General features: G+C 46.1%; 2 protein-coding genes across 14 annotated transcripts in view; one reads left to right on the forward strand and one right to left on the reverse strand.

Moving 5' to 3' along the window:
- Positions 1–419: 419 nt before the first annotated feature.
- On the forward strand, positions 420–11,053 carry apba1b (amyloid beta (A4) precursor protein-binding, family A, member 1b). Of its 6 annotated transcripts, XM_070442267.1 has the most exons (14): positions 420–884; positions 3,102–3,281; positions 3,784–5,764; positions 6,268–6,483; positions 6,835–6,874; positions 7,084–7,229; positions 7,724–7,756; positions 7,886–7,969; positions 8,195–8,401; positions 8,549–8,728; positions 9,005–9,217; positions 9,501–9,620; positions 9,737–9,877; positions 10,104–11,053. In XM_070442267.1, the coding sequence occupies exons 3-14, from the start codon at positions 3,857–3,859 to the stop codon at positions 10,173–10,175; spliced, it is 3,360 nt and encodes a 1,119-aa protein (XP_070298368.1). In that variant the 5' UTR covers positions 420–884; positions 3,102–3,281; positions 3,784–3,856; the 3' UTR covers positions 10,176–11,053. The 6 variants fall into 6 exon arrangements, with proteins under 6 accessions (XP_070298368.1, XP_023839841.1, XP_023839842.1 ...); XM_023984073.2 differs by lacking the exon at positions 3,102–3,281; XM_023984074.2 differs by lacking the exon at positions 3,102–3,281 and having other exon boundaries at positions 8,198–8,401.
- LOC111961646 (tight junction protein ZO-2) overlaps positions 10,768–25,046 on the reverse strand; it is a 39,291-nt gene continuing 25,012 nt past the window's right edge. For all 8 annotated transcript variants that reach the window (XM_023984067.2, XM_023984071.2, XM_070442255.1 and 5 more), the window contains 14 exons: positions 22,912–22,996; positions 22,587–22,737; positions 22,289–22,397; positions 21,961–22,180; positions 21,681–21,865; positions 21,339–21,434; positions 21,033–21,112; positions 17,125–17,335; positions 16,153–16,253; positions 13,369–13,596; positions 12,737–12,838; positions 12,337–12,627; positions 12,033–12,118; positions 10,768–11,859 (listed from right to left, as the gene is read on the reverse strand). In XM_023984067.2, coding sequence (XP_023839835.1) covers positions 11,694–11,859; positions 12,033–12,118; positions 12,337–12,627; positions 12,737–12,838; positions 13,369–13,596; positions 16,153–16,253; positions 17,125–17,335; positions 21,033–21,112; positions 21,339–21,434; positions 21,681–21,865; positions 21,961–22,180; positions 22,289–22,397; positions 22,587–22,737; positions 22,912–22,996 — 2,111 coding nt within the window. In that variant the 3' untranslated portion in view covers positions 10,768–11,693. The remainder of the gene's footprint in view (positions 11,860–12,032; positions 12,119–12,336; positions 12,628–12,736; positions 12,839–13,368; positions 13,597–16,152; positions 16,254–17,124; positions 17,336–21,032; positions 21,113–21,338; positions 21,435–21,680; positions 21,866–21,960; positions 22,181–22,288; positions 22,398–22,586; positions 22,738–22,911; positions 22,997–25,046) is intronic.

Here is a 25,046-nt window from a genome sequence, read left to right on the forward strand (position 1 = left end):
CACGCTGTAGGCCATGTAACTGTTTGTAACATACAATATTCTTTGTGGACTTCACCAGACAGAGGTTGCTCTCTGGTTTTGTGATGAAACACAGATGTGGTTGAATTTATTCTGCTACTGTGTCTTCTTATTGTCTCGGCTTTAGGCCTAAATATTACGGTGTCAAGGCATATGAACTAACAGATTATAGAGCAGACAACGCAATGATCACAACACATAAATTGTAATATGGCACATTTTTCCTGGCTTGGCTTCCCCAGTGATTTTACCCATACACCGCTACTGGGGGAGGGGTGGTGATCAAAGATTGAATACCATTACCATGGTTACTACTCACATCCGTATCTTCAGTCACATGTTGTCACGGTAACGACAGCTCTGTTACGGTGAAGAGAGTCATGTGACTGAGGTGGGAGTGTGTTCTAGGGAATAATGTTCTCCCTAGATAACATAGCCCACAGCCTATATATAGCCTAGTATATTCTGATAAAATGCAGGGAGCGAGTGTCCTTGAATAGCTTGTTTTGTGTGGTTGACACAGTGGTGTGGATATTTTGCTTAGTTTACACAGGTGTTTCTCAGCCCCAGGGGTAGAATTGGCGGGCTCTGATATCTTACTGTGCTCACGAAAAAGTGGTGCAGAGCACACAGCAGTGTTGCCTACGAAGAGGCGGAATACCGCGGGTGCAGCTCCGTAAATATTATGTTGAAACACAGCAGTCTTTTAAAGGCGCTTTGTGCGTCGGTAATCCGCTCTGATGTCACGATCAGGAGGAGTTGACCGCTCAGGCCTAATCCATGCAAATTGTCTGAAGGGACAGAGGGACCAGCAAAAATGGTGAAACGGATTGTTACGCGACCAACCCATTCCTACTGACGAACAGGTAAGATTATATTTATCATCCAGAATATAGGGCAACGATTAACATGACAGCGACTGGCATGTCGACCGCATTCCGTCTGTAGTATATAGATTGGAATGGATGAAGGTAGCCTACCGGTGGCGCCGATTATTTGACCATGAAAAGCAGCTGGCAGATGGATAATTTCATTAGAGATGTGTCACATTGTATATTCTTTTATCGTCGTCGGACATTCAGACAGGTGCCTGTTTTTTAAATATGACGACAGTCCATTCGTAGTGCAGTTGTCAATAACAAAAATGTATTATTTAACCACAGGATTAAGCGCCTAAATTACTGTTTGCTTTCCTTTTAGGCTGTGACACAGGATGACAGAATCGGGAGAGCGCTTTCTCATCCCATAGAATAGTGACTGTTCTGTCCGGACTCCGGACATATCGCGGTTGAAAAGCCACGTTATTGCACATAGGCCTATAACTAATACTGAACAAAAATATGAACGTAACATGCAACAATTTCAAAGATTTTACTGAGTTACAGTTCATATAAGGAAATCAGTCAATTGAATTAAATGCATGAGGCCCTAATCTATGGATTTCACATGACTGTGCAGGAGCGCAGCAATGGGTGGGCCTGGGAGGGCATAGGCCCACCCACTGGGGAGCCAGGCCCAGCAATTATAATGAGGTTTTCCCCACAAAGGGGCTTTATTACAGACAGAAATACTTCTCAGAGCCCCCCACCACCCCTCCCTCTCAGACTATCCCACAGGTAAAGAAGCTGGATGTGGAGGTCCTGGGCTGGCATGGTTACACGTGGTCTGTGGTCTGTGGTTGTGAGGTCGGTTGGAAGTACTGCCAAATTCTCTAAAACGGCATATGGTAGAGAAATTAACATCTAACTATCTGGCGTCAGCTCTGTTGGACATTGCTGCAGTCAGCATGCCAATTGCACACCCCCTCAAAACTTGAGACATCTGTGGCATTGTGTTGTGTTACAAAACTGCATATTTTAGAGTGGCCTTTTATTGTCCCCAGCACAAGATGCACCTGTGTAATGATCATGCTGTTTAATCAGCTTCTTGATATGCCACACCTGTCAGGTGGCTGGATTATTTTGGCAAAGGATTTTAGAGAACATTTTATAGAGATAAACGTTATGTGTGTATGTCCATTTCTGGAATCTTTTATTTCAGCTCATGAAACATGGGACCAACACTTTACATGTTGCTTTTATATTTTTGTTCAGTATAGTTTTAGGAAATGGCAATTATTTTTATTTTCTATTTTAATTTGTCTCATATAATTATAATAATGCTGGCCGTCACTGCAATTGTATTGCATGAAAAGAAGAGTATTTGTCACAAGGTACCTGCTGTCCCACCCTTTTCATTTCCTCACATTCAGGCAGCTTTTTAAAAATGTCCTGCCTGCGGCCATGAAACGTGGGACTTGGATAAGCTTTAGTCAGTCATCACACTACCTTGCTTATACATTAATCCCATCCTGCTGAAACAACAAACATGTCATCAAAATGTAACCAGTAGACCTATTGATGCTACATGTAAACACTGTTTTAACATTTGCCTTGTCTCGTGTGTGTGTGTGTGTGTGTGTGTGTTTGTGTGTGTTAGGCTAGTGTAAAATCAGTGAGTTAATGGCTTGGTTAATCCCCTCCCTGGGGCTTTCACTGGAGCCCTGACAGATGGAGGAGCAGTACACAGGTCACAGCTCCCTCCGCCGGCCCGGCTGCCTGGCCCATGTTGCCCACAGCCAGACCATCTGTGACCCGGGCACTGCCCCCCAGGTTCCCGCCCAGTCAGCAGCACCAAGCACCGGGGAAAGGGCATAAATAGAACATATCATCTGCACTCTGTCCTCCTCTCTGTCGGTTTCTGCCTGCACTAAGATTACTTTTCATCCTGAGGTTCTGCATTAACCTCTGCCCCTAGTCTCCACTCAGCTATCCAGCCTTTATTAAATCTGTACATTCTCTGCTTTCTGTATCCATCCAATTTGCATTTGAGCTACTCTCATTAATTCATAAAGTATAGAAGCCTATAGCTCTTAAAGCTACAGAATACTGTACCTGCAAAATTGTGAAAGCTAATCCTATAGTATACTTTGAAGTCAGTATACCGATGCTGAGTAAACTGCATAATCTATCCAGAGTCCAGACATCAATATTCTGTACACTGAGCATACAGTTCAGGATTCAGATCAGCCTCCTCTCTTTCAGGTCGGTGGTGATGGGGCTTTGTCCTTCCTACTCTTTCCTACCAGCTGCTGTGCTGTGGTGGTGTGGTGTGGTGCTGCTGCTGGTGCAGGGAGAATATACCTGAGATTAAACACACCCAGATGAATCGCATGGGATTTAGGTTTTACCCTGGAGAATAGGGAACCCTGCAGCTTCTTATCTGTCAGTGTACATTCTGTGTCTGTGTGTCAGTGTGTTTGTCTCTCTTTCTTTCTCTGTCTCTGTCTCTGTCTGTGTGTGTGTGTGTGTGTGTGTGTGTGTGTGTGTGTGTGTGTGTGTGTGTGTGTGTGTGTGTGTGTGTGTGTGTGTGTGTGTGTGTGTGTGTGTGTGTGTGTGTGTGTGTGTGTGTGTGTGTGTGTGTGTGTGTGTGTGTGTGTGTGTGTGTGTGTGTGTGTGTGTGTGTGTGTGCTTTGTACTATGTAGATCTGTGGGGTATTGGCAGATCTCAATATTTTTATTTTACCGAAATTGAGGATAGAATTGACATTAAAATGGATTTTGGGTGAGTGAGACATACTTCATAACCACAGTGGTGCTCTATCACTCACTCTCAAAACACAATCCCATTCTCCTGTTTGTAGACATGCCTTCCTGACCCTGCTGTTTCATCCAGACCCCTGAACTATGACCTATCTGTTCTCATGAATTTCCTGTCTCCCTGCAGGCAGTTCTGTGAGTGGTGTTTCTTTGGAGACGGAAGGACCATGTTCTATATGTAAACAGATTACAGCAGAGCGATGAGCCACAAGCAGCAGGGGGAGGGGCTAGGTGGTGCTGTGGGGGAGGAGCAGAAGTCTCCAGCTGTTCCCAGAAACAGGCAGCCCAATGGCACAGCAGGAGGAGGCGGAGGAGAGGGGGTCCCTGTCCGGAGAAGTTGGAGACCCTGCCAAATGCTCGGTCAGGACGGGCAAGGTCCTTATCTTCATCACCACCATCATCATCCCTCTATTCCGCAACAAGGCTCGGGCCGCGGCCCCCCACGGCACCATAGGCGTTCACCCTCAGGGCCGGGCCTGTCCAGGCAGGGGGAGGGAGTGGCTATGGAGCCTCCTCGCCACACCCAGCCGCCCCGCCCTGGCGTGGCCCGCTACCGCCGCCAGGGGGAGCCCAGGGTCAGAGTTCACAGACGGAGACAGCCGCCGAGAGACGGCCAAGAGATCCACGACCCGCCGTTTCCACATCAATGGTCATCTGACGCTTCTCTGACTGAGCAGAGTGACATGACTGGTCCAGCAACAATGAAGCAGCAGCACCCCCTGCACTCCCCTCAACCCCACCACACACAAGACAGTGGAGCACCTGACCTTACTGCTGGTACTCTTACGCCAACACACCACACACCATGTCCCCCTGCATCTGATATCCCTCCTCAAGAGCTGCCACCACCCCTTACCAACAGAGAGTCTCCCCAGCCTCAGGAGGAAGAGGAGAAGGAGGAGGAAGGGTGCAGCTCATCCATAACTCAGTCTGTTAGTGCTCAGAGTGGATTTGACATCCAGACAGACCTAGAGTGGAACCAGGAGCAGGGGGGCCATGGAGAAGGGGACCTAAAAGAGACAAGTCTGGGTGAAGAGGACAAAAGAGAGAGGGATTTGGGAGAGGACAACCAGGAAGATGGAACAAATGGCCACTGTTCTGACACTGATAGTGCTGCCTCTCTAAGCATGGAGGCTCCGTCCCTGAGCCCACCTACTCGCCAATCACCACCTACCTCTCCATCTCCATTCTCGCCCCCTCCACTTCAGTCTGAGCTCTCGGACCAATGTAGTGATGAGTTTAGCCCAAGCCCCACCCACGACACTGACATACTGCCTGACGATGAGAGCTGCACTGATTCTCCACTGTCCCATTCCGAATCTTTCACCTTCACAGACTCGTATCCAAAGACCTATGCAGAATTTTATAATGAGTCCTACCCACAGTCAGAATCCATCACAGAATCCTACACAGAGCCCTACGCAAAATCCTACCCCCAGTCTTTCCCTGAACCCTTGAAATTAATGAATTATCCAGACTTAGACAGAGAGCTCCACAGGAGATCTGAGGCCGACCCTGATGAGCCATATGAGGAACCCTACCCAGAGCCCTATAGTTGTAGACAGAGGGAGCATGTTTATAAGGGAGCTACAGACACTGAGCCACCCACTGATCCACAACCCCATGCCTCCTGGCCAGGTTGGGATGTGGGGTTACCACAGACCAGCCCCCCTTGGCAGGGTCGCTCAGTTGGCTCAAGACTGCACCACTACGATGACACTACGTCTGATGGGGAGGGCGACAGCCTTAAAGAAAGCTCCAGCTCTCAAAGCCTGGGGCCACCTCCCAGGTACGTGCAGGGTGAAACCCAGGCAGAGTATCCCAGCTCTGGGCAGCCTATTTCAGGCGAGTTACAGGATGAGCAGGCCAGGATGGAGCTCAGGCTTCCAGCGGAAGGCCTTTCAGAGGACAGTGTCAGGGGATCAGGGAATGCCATCTCTCTGGCCATCAGGGACATCCGAGAGGCCATAGAGGAGGTGAAGATGAAGACGGTGAGATCGCCCTACACTCCTGACCAGCCCATAGAGCCTGTGTGGGTGATGAGACAGGAAGTCAGTCCTACTGAAGAGGAGTATTCCCCACAGCAGCCACCGGGAGGCAACGTGAGTGTGAGTATGAGGCAGCTCTGGATCACTATGGAAATCATTGTTTTGAAGTGTTTACATAGTTGTTGTTTACATAGTTGTTTGAAGTGTTTACATAGTTGTTGTTTACATAGTTGTTTGAAGTGTTTACATAGTTGTTGTTTACATAGTTGTTTGAAGTGTTTACATAGTTGTTGTTTACATAGTTGTTGTTTACATAGTTGTTTGAAGTGTTTACATAGTTGAGTTGCTTCAGTGATCACTGCATCATTGATAATAGTGAACAACTCTATGGGTGTGTGAGAATGGGGTCTGGCCAGGTGTGATGTAGTTGTTTGTGTGATGTTATCATTTGTATGTGTATGTTTTGTATTGTTTAAAATAAAATCTTACAACAAAAAAATTATAGTGAACAACTCAGTGGCAATAATGTTATTTACTCTGATCTGTTTAAATGTGCCACCAGAAAACATCAATAATATCATTAACTTAAGTTTTCTATATGTATTTCTTAATCTTTCATACAGCCTGTCTCTCAGTCACCTTCACACTCTACCCAAGTTCCAGCTCGCGACACAGTTCCAGTCCCTGTCCGTGTTCCAGTCCCATCCCCAGCCCAAGTTCTGGCGCAAGTCCCAGAGCCTGTCTGTCATGTGAGGGCAGAGTCCTCCAGAACACACCAGGTACAGCACAGGGAGCATAGAGCGCAGAAGGAACCGCCTAGGCCTCCATCGATTGAGGAGGTAAGTGACTGCTGTGCACTGTTTCAAATGCGGTTGACGTTTTATCATGAGTGGAGGCAGAACCGAGCGATTTCTCCTTAGGCCAGCTGCAAAGTCAAAATTGTCTATATTGTAAAAAGTCATGAAAACAAAATCACTTTTTGTTCTTAATTTAAGGTTTAAGGTTAGACATTGAGGTTAGCAGTGTGGTTAAGGTTAGGGTTAGGTTTAAACCACTCTACAGAGCTGCCTCTACAAGATTCATGATGAACGCACTACTCTGAAAAGAGATGACTGAGGTTTAAGGAAGTGCTATTCTATAGTTACTGTCATCACCATTACTGATGTATAACAGTAATATTCCAATTTCAGATCCGGAGGAGTATGCCCTTCTTTCCCTCATATGTGGAAGGTGAGTGTCTCAGTTGGGGGATTATTAGTGAGACAGGAGAAGGAGTGTATTCTTGGAGACAAAGCTTTGCTGTGGTATAAAGGTATTCAAATTACATTATGGAACAAGTCAGGAGCAGTGGTATGTTTTCACTCAAATCTGATGTACAGACATTGTAATTTATGATGACTATTGATTGTACCCAGCCTCAATGACCGTCTTGTCTATAGTCCCAGGGCCATGTGACCCAGAGGACCTGATCGATGGCATCATCTTTGCAGCCAGCTACCTGGGCTCCACCCACCTGCTGTCAGAGAGGACACCCACTAAGAGTGCCCGCATGCAGCAGGCCCAGGAGGCTATGAGCCGTGTCAGGGTGAGAGTCACATGGGGGTCATATCAACTAGGACCCAATTCTCTTCCCTCATTTTCCTTTTCCTTTTTCAATCTTTTAACTGACCACTAACAAGGAGGTAAGATTTTCATAGATAATAATTCTCATGTCCTTAGATTCATATAATTATGTGCATTACATTTTTACTGAATAGTTATTGATCGATCTGCCAAATAACATTATTTCATGTCCATAAACAAGCATTGAAGAATGCCTAGGGCATCTGTCAGTTAGTGTAGGTTGTTAACACATGCAGTCTGTTTCTTGAGGGGTGCTCATATCACATTGATAAAGGGGCAACTTTTGAGGATGTTTGCCTTATAACCTCTGGACCAGTCATTTTTGTCAGATGTGATAGACAGCTAACATCACACACGCCCCATCTTACTGTTCTTTACCAAGCACTGTTTTGAACGCTCTCTCTGGTTCTCTCTATCTCTCTCTCGATCTATTGCTCTTTCTATTCCATACGGCAGACCGCCCAAAAGCAAGCTAAACACAGAAAGAAGGTACAGTGACAGTGTTACGGCTGTTTGTTCTGTGTCTTTTTATTATTAGAACTATGTCTTGTCCGTTATTGTTGAGAATAAAGTCTCATGTTGTTTAAATGCTGCTCTCCTCTCTCCCTAAATGTGCAGACTGAGGATGAGGTTCCTTCCTCCACTGAAGTGGATCTCTTCATGTCTACACAGAGGATCAAAGTGCTGAACGCAGACACTCAGGTAAATACTGTATACTATTCACCTTTACATAGACTCAAGGATAGCAAACACTATGTTGCAGGTACCAAACAATCTATAGTATTAGTAAATCCAACACTACAAGTTACCTCTCACCAGTAGTCACTGCTACCACACACACCTAAACTACACCCACATAACTATACTGCCAAACACCTCTCTTTCCCTCTACAGCCACATAACCATGTCCTTATCCTGTGTTCCTAGCAGGAGTCCATGATGGACCTGCCTCTGAGGACCATCTCCTACATTGCTGACATAGGCAACATGGTGGTGCTGATGGCCAGGGGGAAGATGGTGCGCTCCAGGAGCGCTCAGGAAAACTTGAACCAAACCTCTGACCACACCAACAGCCCTGCCCGGGACGACCTCCCCCAGTACAGGATGGTCTGCCACGTGTTTGAGTCAGAGGATGTAAGTGTGTGCGTGTATGTGTGTGTTTACAAATTATCTGTTTGACTCAGACACAAGTGTGTCGATGTAGGAATTGTGTGACATGTGATATGTGCATATTTCTGTATTCATCAGGCATGTATGATGCCTCTCCTTCTCTCTGTCCAGGCCCAGCTCATAGCCCAGTCCATTGGCCAGGCATTCAGTGTGGCATATCAGGAGTTCCTGCGGGCCAATGGAATCGACCCAGAGGACTTGAGTCAGAGGGAGTACAGCGACCTGCTCAACACTCAGGACATGTACAACGATGACCTCATCCACTTCTCCAAGTCAGAGAACTGCAGAGACGTGAGTCAACCACTAGGGGGCAGGCCAGTGTTGTGCTTGATTGATATGGGATTTTAGATCTATAGTGGATATGTCAATTACTTTTAATACAGTACGAGGTAGACCTATAATACACGCAACCTTTCTTGTTAATGTAACAAATAGATGCACAAATTTCGTCCTTATTGCAGTCAGAATGCTAAATAGAACCATGAAGGCATTCAAGTGAACATAGTTGCATTGACCATAATTGTGTAAGTAGTGGTATATCTTACTGTTCTGTGTATCCTACCTCAGGTTAACATCGAGAAGCAGAAGGGAGAGATGCTGGGGGTGGTCATAGTGGAGTCAGGCTGGGGCTCCATCCTGCCCACCGTCATCATTGCTAGCATGATGCATTCTGGGCCAGCAGAGAAGTCTGGTCGACTCAACATTGGTGACCAGATTATGACCATCAATGGAACAAGTCTGGTTGGACTGCCCCTCTCCACCTGCCAGAGTATCATTAAGGTCAGTGTTTTTCCTTCTCTCTTTTTCTGTTTCCTGAAGTGTTTTTCCGCAGTATCCTCTCCCTTTCTGTGTCACTGGAGCCCAACTGTGCATTTCTGCTGAAAATGCAGATACATGGTTGTCAACCTTAATCTAGTCTGCCCCTCTGCAAGCCGGCACACATTGAAAACAATTGACTGACTGCGTGATCAGGCAGTTCTGCAAGCATCTGCATGTCTTTCCCTCGTCTTGGCTGTTAACTCCTGTTACAATCCTCCCCTAAATATCCATCTCTACTCTCTAGGGTCTGAAGGCCCAGTGCAGGATCAAGTTGAACATCGTCAGGTGTCCCCCCGTCACCATGGTGCTGATCCGCAGACCAGACCTCAGATACCAGCTGGGCTTCAGCGTACAGAATGGGATTGTGGGTACCATGACAATAGAAACCAACAGATGTCCCCTATATATATATATATTTTTTTTTACAGAATTGTAGTTTTCTTTATCAGCTGTTTGTGTTCCTCTCTCCTCCCTCTACAGATCTGCAGCCTGATGAGGGGGGGCATTGCTGAGAGAGGGGGGGTCCGCGTCGGTCATCGTATCATTGAGATCAACGGCCAGAGTGTGGTGGCCACGCCCCATGAGAAGATTGTTGACATCCTGTCTAATGCAGTGGGAGAGGTATGAGAAGACACTTAACAGCTAGAATGTACTACAGTCCAGGGTTGAGGGTCATTCTATTTGAACTCAGATAATTTAGTAATGAATTGAAATAATCCTAATTTAATCTGTAAATGGTGCTACAATTAATTTATGGGACTTTGAGTTTAGAACGGTAGGAAGCCTCATGCCCGGCTGTGTAGCATGTGTCTGATCATGCAACCTGTGTTGTTTCTTTGTGCTGCAGATCCACATGAAGACTATGCCTGCAGCCATGTACCGTCTGCTGACTGCCCAGGAACAGCCAGTCTACATCTGAAAATGCTGTCCACATTAAGAGGATTTACATGCATTTATTTATTAACCATGTATTCATTGATTTTCACATTCTCACTGAAATGCTTGAAATGGTTTTTTTCTTCCCCATTTCTCAGCACTGACTTGCCTTAATCTGAATCCATTTTCATTATACATATGAATGACAAGTGCGTCGCTGAAGGCACAGATTAATTTACCAGACAGAGTATAAATGTGATGTGTTTGATCAATAACCAAAGAACTGAATTTAATGTGCATATTTAAGAAAAACAAAGAGCAAGGAATACATTTGGTCTTTCAGGGTCCTATGAATGTACTATAATACTACACATGCAAACAGTCTCCATGGGGGCATGGAAACCAAAATGTGAGCTTGTCATTGGACAAAAAACAAACAAAAAAACACTTAAATTCAGGCTTGCATGTACAAATATGTAACTCTGCAAAGGCAATGTCCTTAGATGTTAGATGTTGCAGCTATGCTATAATCTGCACCTGGTTGAATTAACTCCCAGAAGCCATCCTGCTTGAGCCAGCGTTAGAAATACACACAGCCCTGTCACCTTTATTTAAAGAATGAACTAAGACACAAGTGAAAGTTAAAAAGTTATTTATTTATGTGTATTTGTTTGAGAAAGTTAAACTCCCTACAGTCGATTTCAGCAGCCTAAGGAACATGAATCAAAGATAGAGGAATACAGACATGTATAGCAAAGCAACAGACATGTTAAAGACAGTAAGAGTCACTCCTATACACCATGGTGAAGAAAAAAATAACGTATATACTGTATATGCCATAAAAATGTGATCGTCTCAGGTTGTATGTATGCAGCTAATGCAGAGAAGTAAACTGGCATGTTTTGCCCATCACCTCTGAGAGCCAAGTGTTGACTGCTTGCTTGTTCTTTCAAGTGATCTGACACTGTTATACTTTCAGAGCTAAAGGCACTTTGTATGTGCTGATCTCTAGTATTTAAGGAGACAAAATGTCCAAGTGTAGAGTAAATCAAAAAGGTATGCAATGCATGATTTAAAAGGATAAAGACTAGATTCTCCACCACTAGCAGACCATAGAGCAGCAGTAGACAGAATATTCTGTCCATCCAAATACATTTGTATTAATGTAACAAAGAATGCTTAAGATGTATAACATGTATAAAGATAAATATATACACAAATGTAAGGTTTATATATATTAAAAAAAGACAGGGTACTCAGACTCCATTGGTTTGGGCAGATATGACCGAGGGGTTGAGGGTGAAGATCAAACACTACCCATCAGGGTAGACATTGTGAGGTTAAAATGCCGATTCACCATCCACATAGTGAGGCAAACAAACAGTCAAGGTAAGGACACATACTTGGTTAGTGGTCACAAGGAACGGGATATATCCTCCTGCCACTAGGTCGGGCCAAAGATTCGGATAGGCAACCGTAACACTAGGCTGCTTGAGTGAGCACGTGAGGGCCTCACTGATTGGGTGAGAACGGAAGGGTGCGATAGGTGGGTCTGTCTGTCCTACAGCTCAGTGTCTTTGTATTTCTGGGGGTTACTGTAGTAGCCTCGTCTGGTCTGGTCAGCCAGCTGTCTGCGGTACTCTTCCTCATCATCGTCGTAGTGACCCCTGCTCTCAGAGTACGGTGGTCTGGAGGATGGGGTCTGGGGCTCCGGGTTGGAGCTGGAGCTGGACACAGGAGAGCGAGAGAGACATTTTCATTAATTCTGATTGTTGTGCATCAAGTCTGTAAAAAAAAAAACTTCAACACAACCTGAACCCAACCTATGACAGGCAGTGGAAAGTTCAGTAAAAACGCTAATTTGTGTGGTGACAGACAAGGTTAATATATACGAACTTACCCTATTGGCTGTGGGCGGTTGTGGTTGGGATTTGGTAGTTTCACTGGGACTGCATAGATGTCTGGATGCTTCTGGGCTATTTCCAGCTACAGTCAGAGATCAGGAGGAAGCCCAGTTAAGTCAAAGCACATACATTAAACTAATAAGGCAACATCCGCACTTGAATATGCCTTTGGGTACATGCAATGCAAAGTTGACCAGAATATGACATGATTACACTCAGAATGCATGGTGCTGTAGCTCCATTTGTTTTTTTATGAAGCATTACTATCTATACTTAGTTTCCACTATCAGTAGTACTGACCCGTGCTTGCTCGGCCTCCTGGAGCTCCAGCATCCTCTGGGCTCTGGCCAGGTGGTCCATCTTTTCAAAGGCCTTCACCTTGCCCATGAAGGAGCGGTTGGCCGGGTCCTCTCCCTCCGGGACAGCGTGGTCCTCAGATGACTGGTTGAGTGCCCTCAGAGTAGGCTTAAGGGCCACGGTGGGCTTGAGGGCAACTGGAGGCGGGGCTGGCTTGGTCCCCCCGGCAGTGTCGCTGCTAATGGTGCTACTGGAGTGGGAGTCGTAGCCCCCGCGAGACTGCACTCTCACCTGCTGCAATAGAACAGGATAGTAACCTTCGTAAGTCTTATAAGTGCAAGATGTGGGTCAGAGTCAGGGTTCAGGGGATTGAGAGGTGATGGTGGGCTTCAAGGGGTCTCACCTTGGGGGGCTCAGGGACGAAGGAGGGGGGTGGACTGGGATCTCTCAGCCCCTCTCTGCTCCCTGATCTCCTCATACGCGGTATGGGGGCAGGATGGGGTCTCTAGAGAAGGGAGGGATGTACATATACATATGTCAACAAAAAACAGACTAGTTCAACACAACTAGTCAAGATATTTCACTGACAATGGGAGATTCACAGATTATTGGAGTATACTTAAAGCTGCAATATGGAATTTATTGGGCGATCCGTCCAAATTCACATAGAAATATCAGTTATAGATCTGTCATTCTTATTGAAAACAAGTCAAAAAGCAGTAGATCTGTTCTATGTGCGCTATTTCTATGCTTCCAATGTCTTTCAGTTTTTTCTTTGACTTTCAGTTTTGTACACCAGCTTCAAACAGTTGAAAATGCAATGTTTTGGTTATGAAAAAGATTTTCACAGCATTTTTTAATGGTACTTATGTCACAAACTGAAATTAGGCCAACTATTAGAATTTTAGCAACCAGGAAATGGCAGAGCGATTTCTGTACAGTGCACCTTTAACATGGAGGTTGATGGACAGAGAAATGCCAGTCTATCTCGGACACTGAATGAGCGTGATAGTGATTGACAGTAGTAAAGCCTACCTCCTCTGTCAGTACGGGCTCTGAGGAGCGGCTGATTGCCGACACCGGCTGATGGGGCTCGTCCATTGGCTCGTCCAGCTCGTTGTCAGTGTAAGCTCCGCCCTCATCGGCCGTGTCGTCGTAGTCGCTGGTCAGCCGGCTGTCCATGCTCAGGTAGTCAGCGCTCATCGCTGACAGGTATGACATGTGGTCGTCATGAATATCCAGGTCCTCCTCCGAGCCGTCCAACTGAGAAACACAGAGACAGAGAGATGCAGGTTGGTGTTTCAGAAGCTTGTGATTCAGACATAAGGAAGTGGATGGCGGCAAATTTTTCACTTTTAAACTCGGACAAAACAGAGATGCTAGTTCTAGGTCCCAAGAAACAAAGAGATCTTCTGTTGAATCTGACAATTAATCTTGAAGGTTGTACAAGTAGTCTCAAATAAAACTGAAGGACCTCGGCGATACTCTGGACCCTGATCTCTCTTTTAACGAACATATCAAGACTATTTCAAGGACAGCTTTTTTCTATCTTTGTAACATTGCAAAAATCTGAAACTTTGCCCAAAAATGCTGAAAAATGTATCCATGCTTTTGTCACTTCTAGGTTAGACTACTGCAATGCTCTACTTTCCGGCTACCCGGACAAAGCACTAAATAAACGTTAGTTAGTGCTAAACACGGTTGCTAGAATCTTGACTAGAACCAAGAAATTTGATCATATTACTCCAGTGCTAGCCTCTCTACACTGGATTCCTGTAAAGACTAGGGCCGATTTCAAGGTTTTACTGCTAACCTACAAAGCATTACATGGGCTTGCTCCTACCCATCTCTCCACGCATGCTACGGTCACAAGAAGCAGGCCTCCTTATTGTCCCTAAAATTTCTAAGCAAACAGCTGGAGGCAGGGCTTTCTCCTATAGAGCTCCATTTTTATGAAATATCTGCCTATCCATGTGAGAGATGCAGACTCGGTCTCAACCTTTAAGTCATCTCTTCAGTAGGTCCTATGATTGAGAGTAGTCTGGCCCAGGGGTGTGAAGGTGAACGGAAAGGCACTGGAGCAACGAACTGCCTGGCCGGTTCCCTTCTCTCCACAAGGATTCTCTGCCTCTAACCCTATTACAGGGGCTGAGTCACTGGCTTACTAGTGCTCTTCCATGCCGTCCCTAGGAGGGTTGCGTCACTTGAGTGGGTTGAGTCACTGACATGATCTTCCTATCCGGGTTTGGCGCCCCCCTTGGGTTCGTGCCGTGGGGGAGATCTTCGTGGGCTATATTCAGCCTTGTCTCAGGGTAGTAAGTTGGTGCTTTGAAGATATCCCTCTAGTGGTGTGGGGGCTGTACTTTGGCAAAGTGGATGACGTTATATCCTACTGGTTTGCCCTGTCCGGGGGTATCGTCGGACAGGGCCAGCCAGTGTCTCCCGACCCCTCCTGCCTCAATGACAAAACATTGAGGCAGGAGGGGTCGGAAATATCACATTTACATAAATACTCAGTACTTTGAAGAAGCACCTTTGGTAGTGATTACAGCCTCGAGTCTTCTTGGGTATGACGCTACAAGCTTGGCACAACTGTATTTAGGGAGTTTCTCCCATTTATCTCTGCAGATCCTCTCAAGCTCTGTCAGGTTGGATGGGGAGCATCGCTGCACAGCTATTTTCAGGTTCAAGTCTGGGCTCTGGCTGGGCCACTCAAGGACATTCAGAGACCTGTCTCGAAGCCACTCCTGCGTTGTCTTGGCTGTGTGCTTAGGGTCGTTGTCCTGTTGGAAGATGAACCTTCGCCCCAGTCTGAAGTCCTGAGCAGGTTTTCATCAAGGATCTCTCTGTACTTTGCTCCGTTTATCTTTCCCTTGATCCTGACTAGTCTCCCAGTCCCTCTCGCTGAAAAACATCCCCACAGCATGATGCTGCCACCACTATGCTTCACTGTAAGAATGGTGCTCGGTTTCCTCCAGACGTGACGCTTGGCATTCAGGTCAAATAGTTAAATCTTTGTTTCATCAGACCAGAGAATCTTGTTTCTCATGTTCTGAGTCATTATAGTGCCTTTTGGCAAACTCCAAGCAGGCTGTCATGTGCCTTTTACTGAGGAGTGGCTTCTGTCTGACCACTCTACCATAAAGGCCTGATTGGCAGAGTGCTGCAGAGATGGTTGTCCTTCTGCAAGGTTATCCCATGGTCACCTCCCTGACCAAGGCCCTTCTCCCCCAATTGCTCAGTTTGGCCGGGTGGCCAGCTCTAGAAAGAGTCTTGGTGGTTCCAAACGTCTTCCATTTAAGAATGATGGCAGCCACTGTGTTCTTGGGGATCTTCAATGCTGCAGAAATGTCTTGGTACCCTTCCCCAGATCTGTGCCTCGACACAATCCTGTCTCGGAGCTCTACGGACAATTCCTTGAACCTCATGGCTTGATTTTTGCTTTGACATGCACTGTCAACTGTGGGACATTATATAGACAGGTGTGTGCCTTACCAAATCATGTACAATCAAGATGTAGAAAAATCTCAAGGATGATTAATGGAAACAGGATGCACCGGAGTGCAATTTCGAGTCTCATTGCATAGGGTCTGAATACTTATGTAAATAATCTGTTTTTTATTTTTAATACATTGTCAAAAATTTCAAAAAAACATTTTTCACTTCAACATTATGGGGTATTGTGTGTAGATTTATGAGGGAAAAAATGAATTCAACCAATTTTTGAATAAGACTATCGTAACAAAATGTGGAAAAAGGGAAGGGGTCTGAATACACTGTTTATACTGTATACATTTATTAAGCACAACCAGAGCTTACCTTGCCCTCACAGACCCACACGGCCCGCTCCTGCTGTGCCCGGATAGAGTCCTTCACACTCCCGTACCACCCGTCATTGGCTGAGTTCAGGTCAACGGTCGCTGTGCATGGAAACAAAGCAGAAAGATTGGCACAATAGCCACCCTGGCTATCCAACACTGCAACCGGGGACCGCCAGTGTAACTGCAATACTGCTTGCTGTACACTGTACTGTATAATTGTACACATGAATTGGATTGTGGGTTTACTAACGCATTAGTTATAGTTTGTTGACTATAACGTTAATATGGTGACAACGATGTAGGCAGTGTAACGGTTATGGTATGAGGGTTTGGCTTGAAGCGGTTTTTGCTCCTGGTCACAGGCAGCTGTTGTGGTGTGCACTGAAGTCCACAAGCGAAGGGAAAATGTGAAAGGAGGATAGCGCGTATATGCGAGAAGGAATTATACAACGAGCAAAGTGATGATGCTGTATGTGGCTGCTACGAAAGTGAACTGTGTGTGTGGGTTTATTCATTCCACCGATTCTGTTGCAAAACATTTTTTTAAACGGAAGCATACGGAAAGAAACGGAGGGACCTACCTGAATTTGCCGAATAGAAACTCATTTTGCAACTGTTTGGACTAATGACACCCCTGATCAGTTAGATGAAGGCAAGAGTGTGCAAAGCGGTATTGAATGTTTCACTGTCTGTCACCTTGATTACTCCAATTTTCTCTCGACCTGTAAACTTCATTCATAGGCTAGGTTGTAGCAACGTCATGATGGGTATAGGGTAAATCTGAGTATCATGTAGCAGCCTAAACCTATCGCTGTTACATTGAGCTGGGTGAATGGAATATGAATGCCAATAATCTTATATGCCGTAAAATAAACACCACCACACCAATAAAACATTTAATTAAAAAATCCTCTCTAATCTCAAACGGCACCGACCGCCACTGGTGTGTGTGTGCGTGTGTGTGACTGACTGGTGAAGAGGTGAGAACAGGTCTTCCTCAGTTTGACCGCTTGCTCGTAGAGTTTGCGGGCACTGCGGTTGGAGCCGGGCACCAGGCGGTTCCTCATGGTCTTGACGCCACCCTTGCTGTCCGGGTTGAGGAACACCACGATGGGGTACCACTGGGTGTAATTCAGGGTGTCCACCGCCTTGGGAGTTACATCCAGCAGGGCATGGCGGTCCTGGGGAGACAGGGAAGTGTGTCAATGTGAGGGGAGGCTGGAAAAGATGACGACAGTGAAAGAAGAGTAAGGTGAGGTGTAGTATAATGGAAATGGGAATGCCGTGTTCAAAAGAATGAGGAATATTACTATGGTGATGAAGACGATGGTAATTGCAACTTCCGGGTTGGAGCGAGTAGTCGCATTTCGCTTCGCTCCACAGGTAGTATTACATTTAATTTCATTACAGTACAACGGTTTGATTTGTTTGATCTTAGCAATTTTTTCTTAGCTAGCTACATAGCCGTCTTTGTATCAAAGATAATTGTGTAGTTTAGAGTAATTATCGAGGTTAGCTAGCCAGCTATTTTGTCCTTCTAACGTAGTCACACTGCTAGCTGCAGCGAGCCAGCTAGCTAACTTCTACCGAATAGCAGCACTGTAGGAATATTACATTACAACGGAACGACTTGATTAGTGTAGTGTTAGTAGCTACATAGTTGTCTTTGCTGTCTTTGTATCTAAGATAATTGTGTAGTTTAGAGTAATTATCGAGTAATTATCGAGGTTAGCTAGCGCCGCCGTTAGCTAGCGCTGCGTTTCTCCTACCTAGTCAACACTGCAAGCAACACTGCTAGCTAGCAGCTAGCCAACTATAATTTTAGTCAATAAGATTTTTCAACGTAAGCTTAACTTTCTGACATTCGAGACGTGTATCCACTTGTCATTCCAATCTCCTTGCATTAGCGTAGCTCTTCTGTAGCCTGTCAACTATGTGTCTGTCTATCCCTCTTCTCTCCTCTCTGCACAGACCATACAAACGCTTCACACCGCGTGGCCGCTGCACTCTAACCTGGTGGTCCAGCGCGCACGACCCAGTGGAGTTCCAGGTCTCCGGCAGCCTCTGGAACTGCCGATCTGCGGCCAACAGGCAGAGTTCATCTCAGCCTATGCTTCCCTCCAGTCCCTCGACTTTCTTGGCACTGACGGAAACTGGATTACACAGTACACCTGCTACTCTACTGCTCTCTCCTCGTCTGCCCACGTGTTCTCGCACACCCCGAGAGTTCTGGTCAGCGGGGTGGTGGCACTGGGATCCTCATTCTCCCAAGTGAAATTCTCTCTTCTCCCTGACCCATCTGTCTATCGCCTCCTTTGAATTCCATGCTGTCAAGTTACCAGCCCTTTCAAGCTTAAACATCTTATCATTATCGTCCCTCAGGTTCCCTTGGAGAGTTCATCAATGAGCTTGACGCCTTGATAAGTTCCTTTCCTGAGGATGCTCACCTCTTCACAGTTCTGGGTGACTTTAACCTCCCCACGTCTACCTTTGACTCATTCCTCTCTGCCTCCTTCTTTCACTCCTCTCCTCTTTTGACTCACCTCTCACTTCCCCCCTACTCACAAGGCAGGCATACGCTGACCTCATCTTTACTAGATGCTGTTCTTCCACTAATCTCATTGCAACTCCCCTCCAAGTCTCGACCACTACCTTGTATCCTTTCCCTCTCGCTCTCATCCAACACTTCCCACACTGCCCCCACTCGGATGGTATCCGCGCGTCCCAACTTCGCTCTCTCTCCCGCTACTTCTCCTCTTCCATCCTATCTCTTTCCCTCTGCCTCAAACCTTCTCCAAACCTATCTCCTGATTCTGCCTCCTCAACCCTCCTCTCCTCCCTTTCTGCATCCTTTGACTCTCTATGTCCCTATCCTCCAGGCGGTTCGTCCTCCCCTCCTGCTCCGTGGCTCGACGACTCATTGCGAGCTCACAGAACCGGGCTCCGGGCAGCCGAGCGGAAATGGAGGAAAACTCGCCTCCCTGCGGACCTGGCATCCTTTCACTCCCTCTCTCTACATTCTCCTTTCTGTCTCTGCTGCTAAAGCCACTTTCTACCACTCTAAATTCCAAGCATCTGCCTCTAACCCTAGGAACTCTTTGCCACCTTCTCCTCCCTCCTGAATCCTCCTCCCCTCCCCCCTCCTCCCTCTCTGCGGATGACTTCGTCAACCATTTTGAAGGTCGACGACATCCGGTCCTCGTTTGCTAAGTCAAACGACACCGCTGGTTCTGCTCACACTGCCCTACCCTGTGCTTTGACCTCTTTCTCCCCTCTCTCTCCAGATGAAATCTTGCGTCTTGTGACGGCGGCCGCAACAACCTGCCCGCTTGACCCTATCCCCTCCTCTCTTCTCAGACCATTTCCGAGACCTTCTCCCTTACCTCACCAGTCGCTCATCAACTCATCTTGACCGCTGGCTATGTCCCTTCCGTCTTCAAGAGAGCGAGAGTTGCACCCCTTCTGAAAAAACCTACACTCGATCCTCCGATGTCAACAACTACAGACCAGTATCCCTTCTTTCTTTTCTCTCCAAAACTCTTGAACGTGCCGTCCTTGGCCAGCTCTCTGCTATCTCTCTCAAGACTGACCTTCTTGATCCAAATCAGTCAGGTTTCAAGACTAGTCATTCCCTGAGACTGCTCTTCTTCTGTGTCACGGAGGCGCTCCGCACTGCTAAAGCTAACTCTCTCTCCTCTGCTCTCATCTTCTAGACCTATCGGCTGCCTTTGATACTGTGAACCATCAGATCCTCCTCTCCACCCTCTCCGAGTTGGGCATCTCCGGCGGGCCCCGCTTGGATTGCGTCTACCTGACAGGGCTCCTACCAGGTGGCGTGGCGAGAATCTGTCTCCGCACCACGTGCTCTCACCACTGGTGTAATCTTCTCCTTTCCCCTTCTGATAACCAGGTGGCGAATCGCATCTCTGCATGTCTGGCAGACATATCAGTGTGGATGACGGATCACCACCTCAAGCGATGAACCTCGGCAAGACAGAGCTGCTCTTCCTCCCGGGGAAGGATGCCCGTTCCATGATCTCGCCATATGGTTGACAACTCATTGTGTCTCCTCCCAAGTGCTAAGAACCTTGCGTGATCCTGGAACAACACCACTGTCGTTCTCAACTAACATAAGGCGGTGACCCGTTCCTGTAGGTTTGCTCTAAACATTCGCAGAGTACGACCCTGCCTCAACAGGAAGCGGCGCAGGTCCTAATCCAGGACTTGTCATCTCCCGTCTGGATTACTGCAACTCGCTGTTGGCGGGCTCCCTGCCTGTGCCATTAAACCCTACAACTCATCCCAGCCGCAGCCCGTCTGGTGTTCAACCTTCCCAAGTTCTCTCACGTACCCCGCTCCCGCTCGCTCTCCTCCTTCGGCTTCCAGTTGAAGCTCGCATCCGCTACAAGACATGGTGCTTGCCTACGGAGCTGTGAGGGGAACGGCACCTCCGTACCTTCAGGCTCTGATCAGGCCCTACACCCAAACAAGGGCACTGCGTTCATCCACCTTGGCCTGCTCGCTCCCCTACCTCTGAGGAAGTACAGTTCCCGCTCAGCCCAGTCAAAACTGTTCGCTGCTCTGGCACCCCAATGGTGGAACAAACTCCCTCACGACGCCAGGTCAGCGGAGTTCAATACAATTCGGAGACACCTGAAACCCCACCTCTTTAAGGAATACCTAGGATAGGATAAAGTAATCCTTCTAACCCCCCCCCTTAAAAGAGTTAGATGCACTATTGTAAAGTGGTTGTTCCACTGGATATCATAAGGTGAATCCACCAATTTGTAAGTCGCTCTGGATAAGAGCGTCTGCTAAATGACTTAAATGTAATGTAAATGTAATGATCAGGATGAAGATGCTGGTGGTTGTCTTTACCTGTTCTATGATCTGTCGAATGGTATTGAGTCTCACCACACCGGAGGACTTCTCAGTGCCTGCATCCTTGGGCTCAGTCTCTGTGTGGGCGAACAAAAACACATCCGCTTCTCACCAAAACCACAGACACACACATAAACACACACGCTCATAGAAGCAAAAAGGCAAAGCTCAATTTAGCTTGCCTGGTCAGCGAAAGGTGAGAAATTTGCATTGAAATAAAAAAAATGCTAAAATAGAGCGCACCTAACGTAAATACATGATGCAAATTCATTCACAAGCAGAAGTTAGGAGCACCATACTTACTGGCTATGACAAACTCTTCAGGCAGGTCGTTTCCCAGTTTCTCATTGACTGCGTCTGCGATGGGCCCAAACACAACCACTGGTCTCCTGAAGCCAGCTGAGAATCAACACAGACACACAGTTAGTATCTCACATCTGGAATGGACTTCTACTTGCGGTCTAGTGCAGACCATTATGGGAAATTAAGAATAATTTCAGAAACATTCAGTTGAAGTTAGGAAGTTCACACAAAGGTTTAGTGTTCTGATATGTCCTTTTTGATCTTACTCTGTTCTATGCAGTCAAGTGGCTCTTAGACCACATCACAACAGGAGATAGGAGTCTTCTGCCTTGGGAGACCTACCTTCTCGTAAGACCACCCTCTCATAGGCAGGGAAGCGTGTGGTGACAGAGATGGCAGTAAGGTCCTCTCTGCTCTTACGGAGGTCCTTCTTCTTCACCGCTCTTTGACCTCTCAACCTCCAGAAGTCTCCTCTGTCATTGGCTGTTCCTCTCTGGGCGTTCTGCACATTTGACATTTGTTCGGCCCTGAGAAGCAGAGAACACCATGCATCATAAATTGGCACCAACTACCAATCATTGCACGCACGCACACACACATAATCCTTGACGCACACAATCACCTGCTCTTATTGGGGATGATACCCTTCTCCAGCAGCAGGTTGTCTTTGTCAGTGCGGATGGCCAGCCAGTTGCCAAGCTTGCCGTCATAGAGTGTGTCCGTCACCTTGAAGATCTCCCCCCGGAAGAAGGGCAGGCTCTGGGGAACCTCTTTCTCATACTCAAAGTGGGTCCTGATGAAGAAAGAGTCCCCCCTACCAGATGCCAGGATGTCCTTATAGACTAGAACAGACAACACACACCACAAACTTCAAATTACTTCACCTGCAATATGACCTGAAATAATATGACAGACTTGCCTTAAATCTATAGAGTGAAGGCGTTGCTCACCATCAGGTTTGCTCTGAGCCAGGATGGTGACATCATCTCCCTTTGGAATCTCCAGCAAGTACAGGACAGCATCCTCACGCACTATGCCCCTGAAGTCCATGTTATTCACCTGGACAAACAGACAGACATAACATTAGATCTATCACGTAAAGCACTCATGAACAGACCTAAGGGGTTTCAAACATGACACACATTAAAAACACAGGAGACACAAAAATAAATCAGACAACGATATGCTATTCATATAGTGACACAGGTCAAACAATGACATTAGACTAAGAGTTAACCCTTCCCTTACCTTCATGATCTGGTCCCCGGTGTGAAGGCCCTCCTGTTCTGCAGGGCTGTCCTCCTGAACGCCTGCAATGAAGATTCCCACATCGTTTCCTCCCGCCAGCCTCAGCCCCACGCTATCTCCCTTCTGGAAACGCACCATCCTCGTGTTTGGGCTGGACAACACATAATACATTTAAGACAAATGACAAGTTGGTAACATTTGTACATTTCTATACATAATCTACTTGAGTATATTACACTGTTGAGTTAACAGAATCTGCACCCTAGACACATTCTCTGTAGATGAGGAACCAACACATACTGTGCATGTAAAGTCGATGACTCACCCGTATATGTCCTGGTCCTCTATGCTTGGCCTCAGTGGCAGCTTTGGGGCAGCGTGGACTTTTGGGGCAACATTGACTACCGGTGCTGTAAAAAGAAAATCCTAGTGAGACAGATCAGTGATTGTGTGCTTCTTTTAGCATTACTATGATGGAGGTGTAAGTAGAGCTGTGACGATCATGAAGTTTTATCCGCCGGTTATTGTCATGCGAAAGACTGCCAGCCAGTCTCTCGGTAATTAACAAAGATGTTGAGCATCGCCAAGCCTCCACCCATACAAGCCACGTGATTTTTGAACATCTACATAAAAAAAAAAATGTAAATAAATAAAATTTAATATACACTATCACAAATCCATGACTTATTTTATGCAGGTATGAAGAAACATTATGATATGATGAACATGTATTTCAGAAGAACAGAATATGAGTTGGCCTACTGTATGTTATCTGGCTATGCACCATGCCATAGGCTTGTTCATTTAGCAGACAAGATATGCTATCAGTCCAGTGTGATTATTTTATATGATTTTATAGTAAGAAGAATATAATTGAACTGTGCTGAATAAAATATAAAGGATATTTTTCCCATTCTGGAGCGAGTGAGCATATGAAGCGTAAAAGTGATCATTTGAAACAGGTCCTATACCCTAGATTTATAGTTATTTTGATCATTTAGTTGTGAAGGATACAAACCTTAATGTCTTAGAAATCAAAACATATGGGCTGCACGATGCAACTACAAGCTATTGATGATAACATCAAAAATAAATAAAATTGCACTCTGTTCCTTGCTTCAGGCTGCACATGCTGTTCTCACATCAAGAGGTCATATTTTCACCCATCAGACTATTCTCAATTTAATCTTGTTTTGTAAAATTAGTTTCGATTTAGAACAGCCCATTATCAAATGGGCAGGAAGAGTGGCAGGGGGGAAAAAATGACATGTAATGCACTCAATAGCCAACGGAGGCCGCTTTCCTACCGGTTCATTCAATCATGCAGGTAGGCTACTCCATTTATTTTACTCCATGCATCAACTCCTGTTTGAGAAGCATGCAGCCTCTTGCTGCTCGACAGGTAATATTCCACCCAAACTCTGTATGCTATAGGCTCTCCCACCCTGTTCCTGCAGCTACCCAGTGCTTAATTTGGGAAACCAAATTAAATATTTTCGGGAACATCAATAGTAGTGTCGGCAGGTAGCCTAGTGGTTAGAGCGTTGGGCCAGTAACCGAAAGGTTGCTGGATCAAAACCCTGAGCTGTGATTCGTCGTTCTGCCTCTGAGCAAGGCAGTTAACCCACTGTTCCCCAGGCGCCGAAAACAGATGTCGATTAGGCAGCCCCCACCCGCACCTCTCTGATTCAGAGGGGTTGGGTTAAATGCAGAAGACATTTCAGTTGAAGGCATTCAGTTGTACAACTGACTAGGTATCCCCCTTTCCCACTAGTAGGCCTAACGTGTTTCCACAATGAAACATAATTCAACTCTGCACTGGAGAAAGGAATTAAAGAGAGCGATGTTAACGCACAGTGGTGAGATATTCTGTAGCTAAAAAAGGTAATTATTAATTTAATTATGAAAATATAAAAAATGCCCTATTACTAGGCTACTCAAAATCAAGTACACTATAATTGTAGGCTAACTGTTGCCCTGCACAGACCTGGTGGATCTTCAAGGCATTCCTAGTCGATCACCAAACATTGCTATTGAAAAGCCAATGATAAAGGCTTGTGCTCCTTTTTTATTTTTTATTGTTCGTGTTGCACTGTTAGCGGTAGGTGCACTTGATTCAGAAGCCCTGCGCACCGGGTAGGCAAAGTGTTCCCATTTTGAACCATTTTATTTGTCTGAAACAAACAAGCTCAAATCACAGCGCCTACAAGTTTGATACTAGCCTATGTGAGATTTCATAACTTAAAACCATGACCAGAGAGAGACTTCAAAGAATACAGCAAAGAGCTGCTGTTTTTATGAATGAGTTAATGTTAAATGTTTTACTTGGCACTGTCAACAGTCTATTACAAAACATAAAAGGCCTTCTCCCTCCCACTTGCTCCGCAGCAGCAATGAATGAGTAGCCAAGTGTATCGATAGCCCTGCGTTTGTATTATTATTAGCAGCTCGTCGTGTCTA

The sequence above is a fragment of the Salvelinus sp. IW2-2015 genome, linkage group LG4q.1:29 (genome assembly GCF_002910315.2).
Source record: "Salvelinus sp. IW2-2015 linkage group LG4q.1:29, ASM291031v2, whole genome shotgun sequence".
Classification (NCBI taxonomy): Eukaryota; Metazoa; Chordata; class Actinopteri; order Salmoniformes; family Salmonidae; genus Salvelinus; species Salvelinus sp. IW2-2015.

Excerpts from the sequence above, each read along its gene's own strand:
- apba1b (XM_070442267.1), top strand. The coding sequence starts at position 3,857 with ATGAGCCACAAGCAGCAGGGGGAGGGGCTAGGTGGTGCTGTGGGGGAG. Across the intron at positions 8,402-8,548 it reads ACGTGTTTGAGTCAGAGGAT|GCCCAGCTCATAGCCCAGTC; the intron begins GTAAGTGTGTGC and ends CTCTCTGTCCAG. Across the intron at positions 9,621-9,736 it reads TCAGCGTACAGAATGGGATT|ATCTGCAGCCTGATGAGGGG; the intron begins GTGGGTACCATG and ends CTCCCTCTACAG.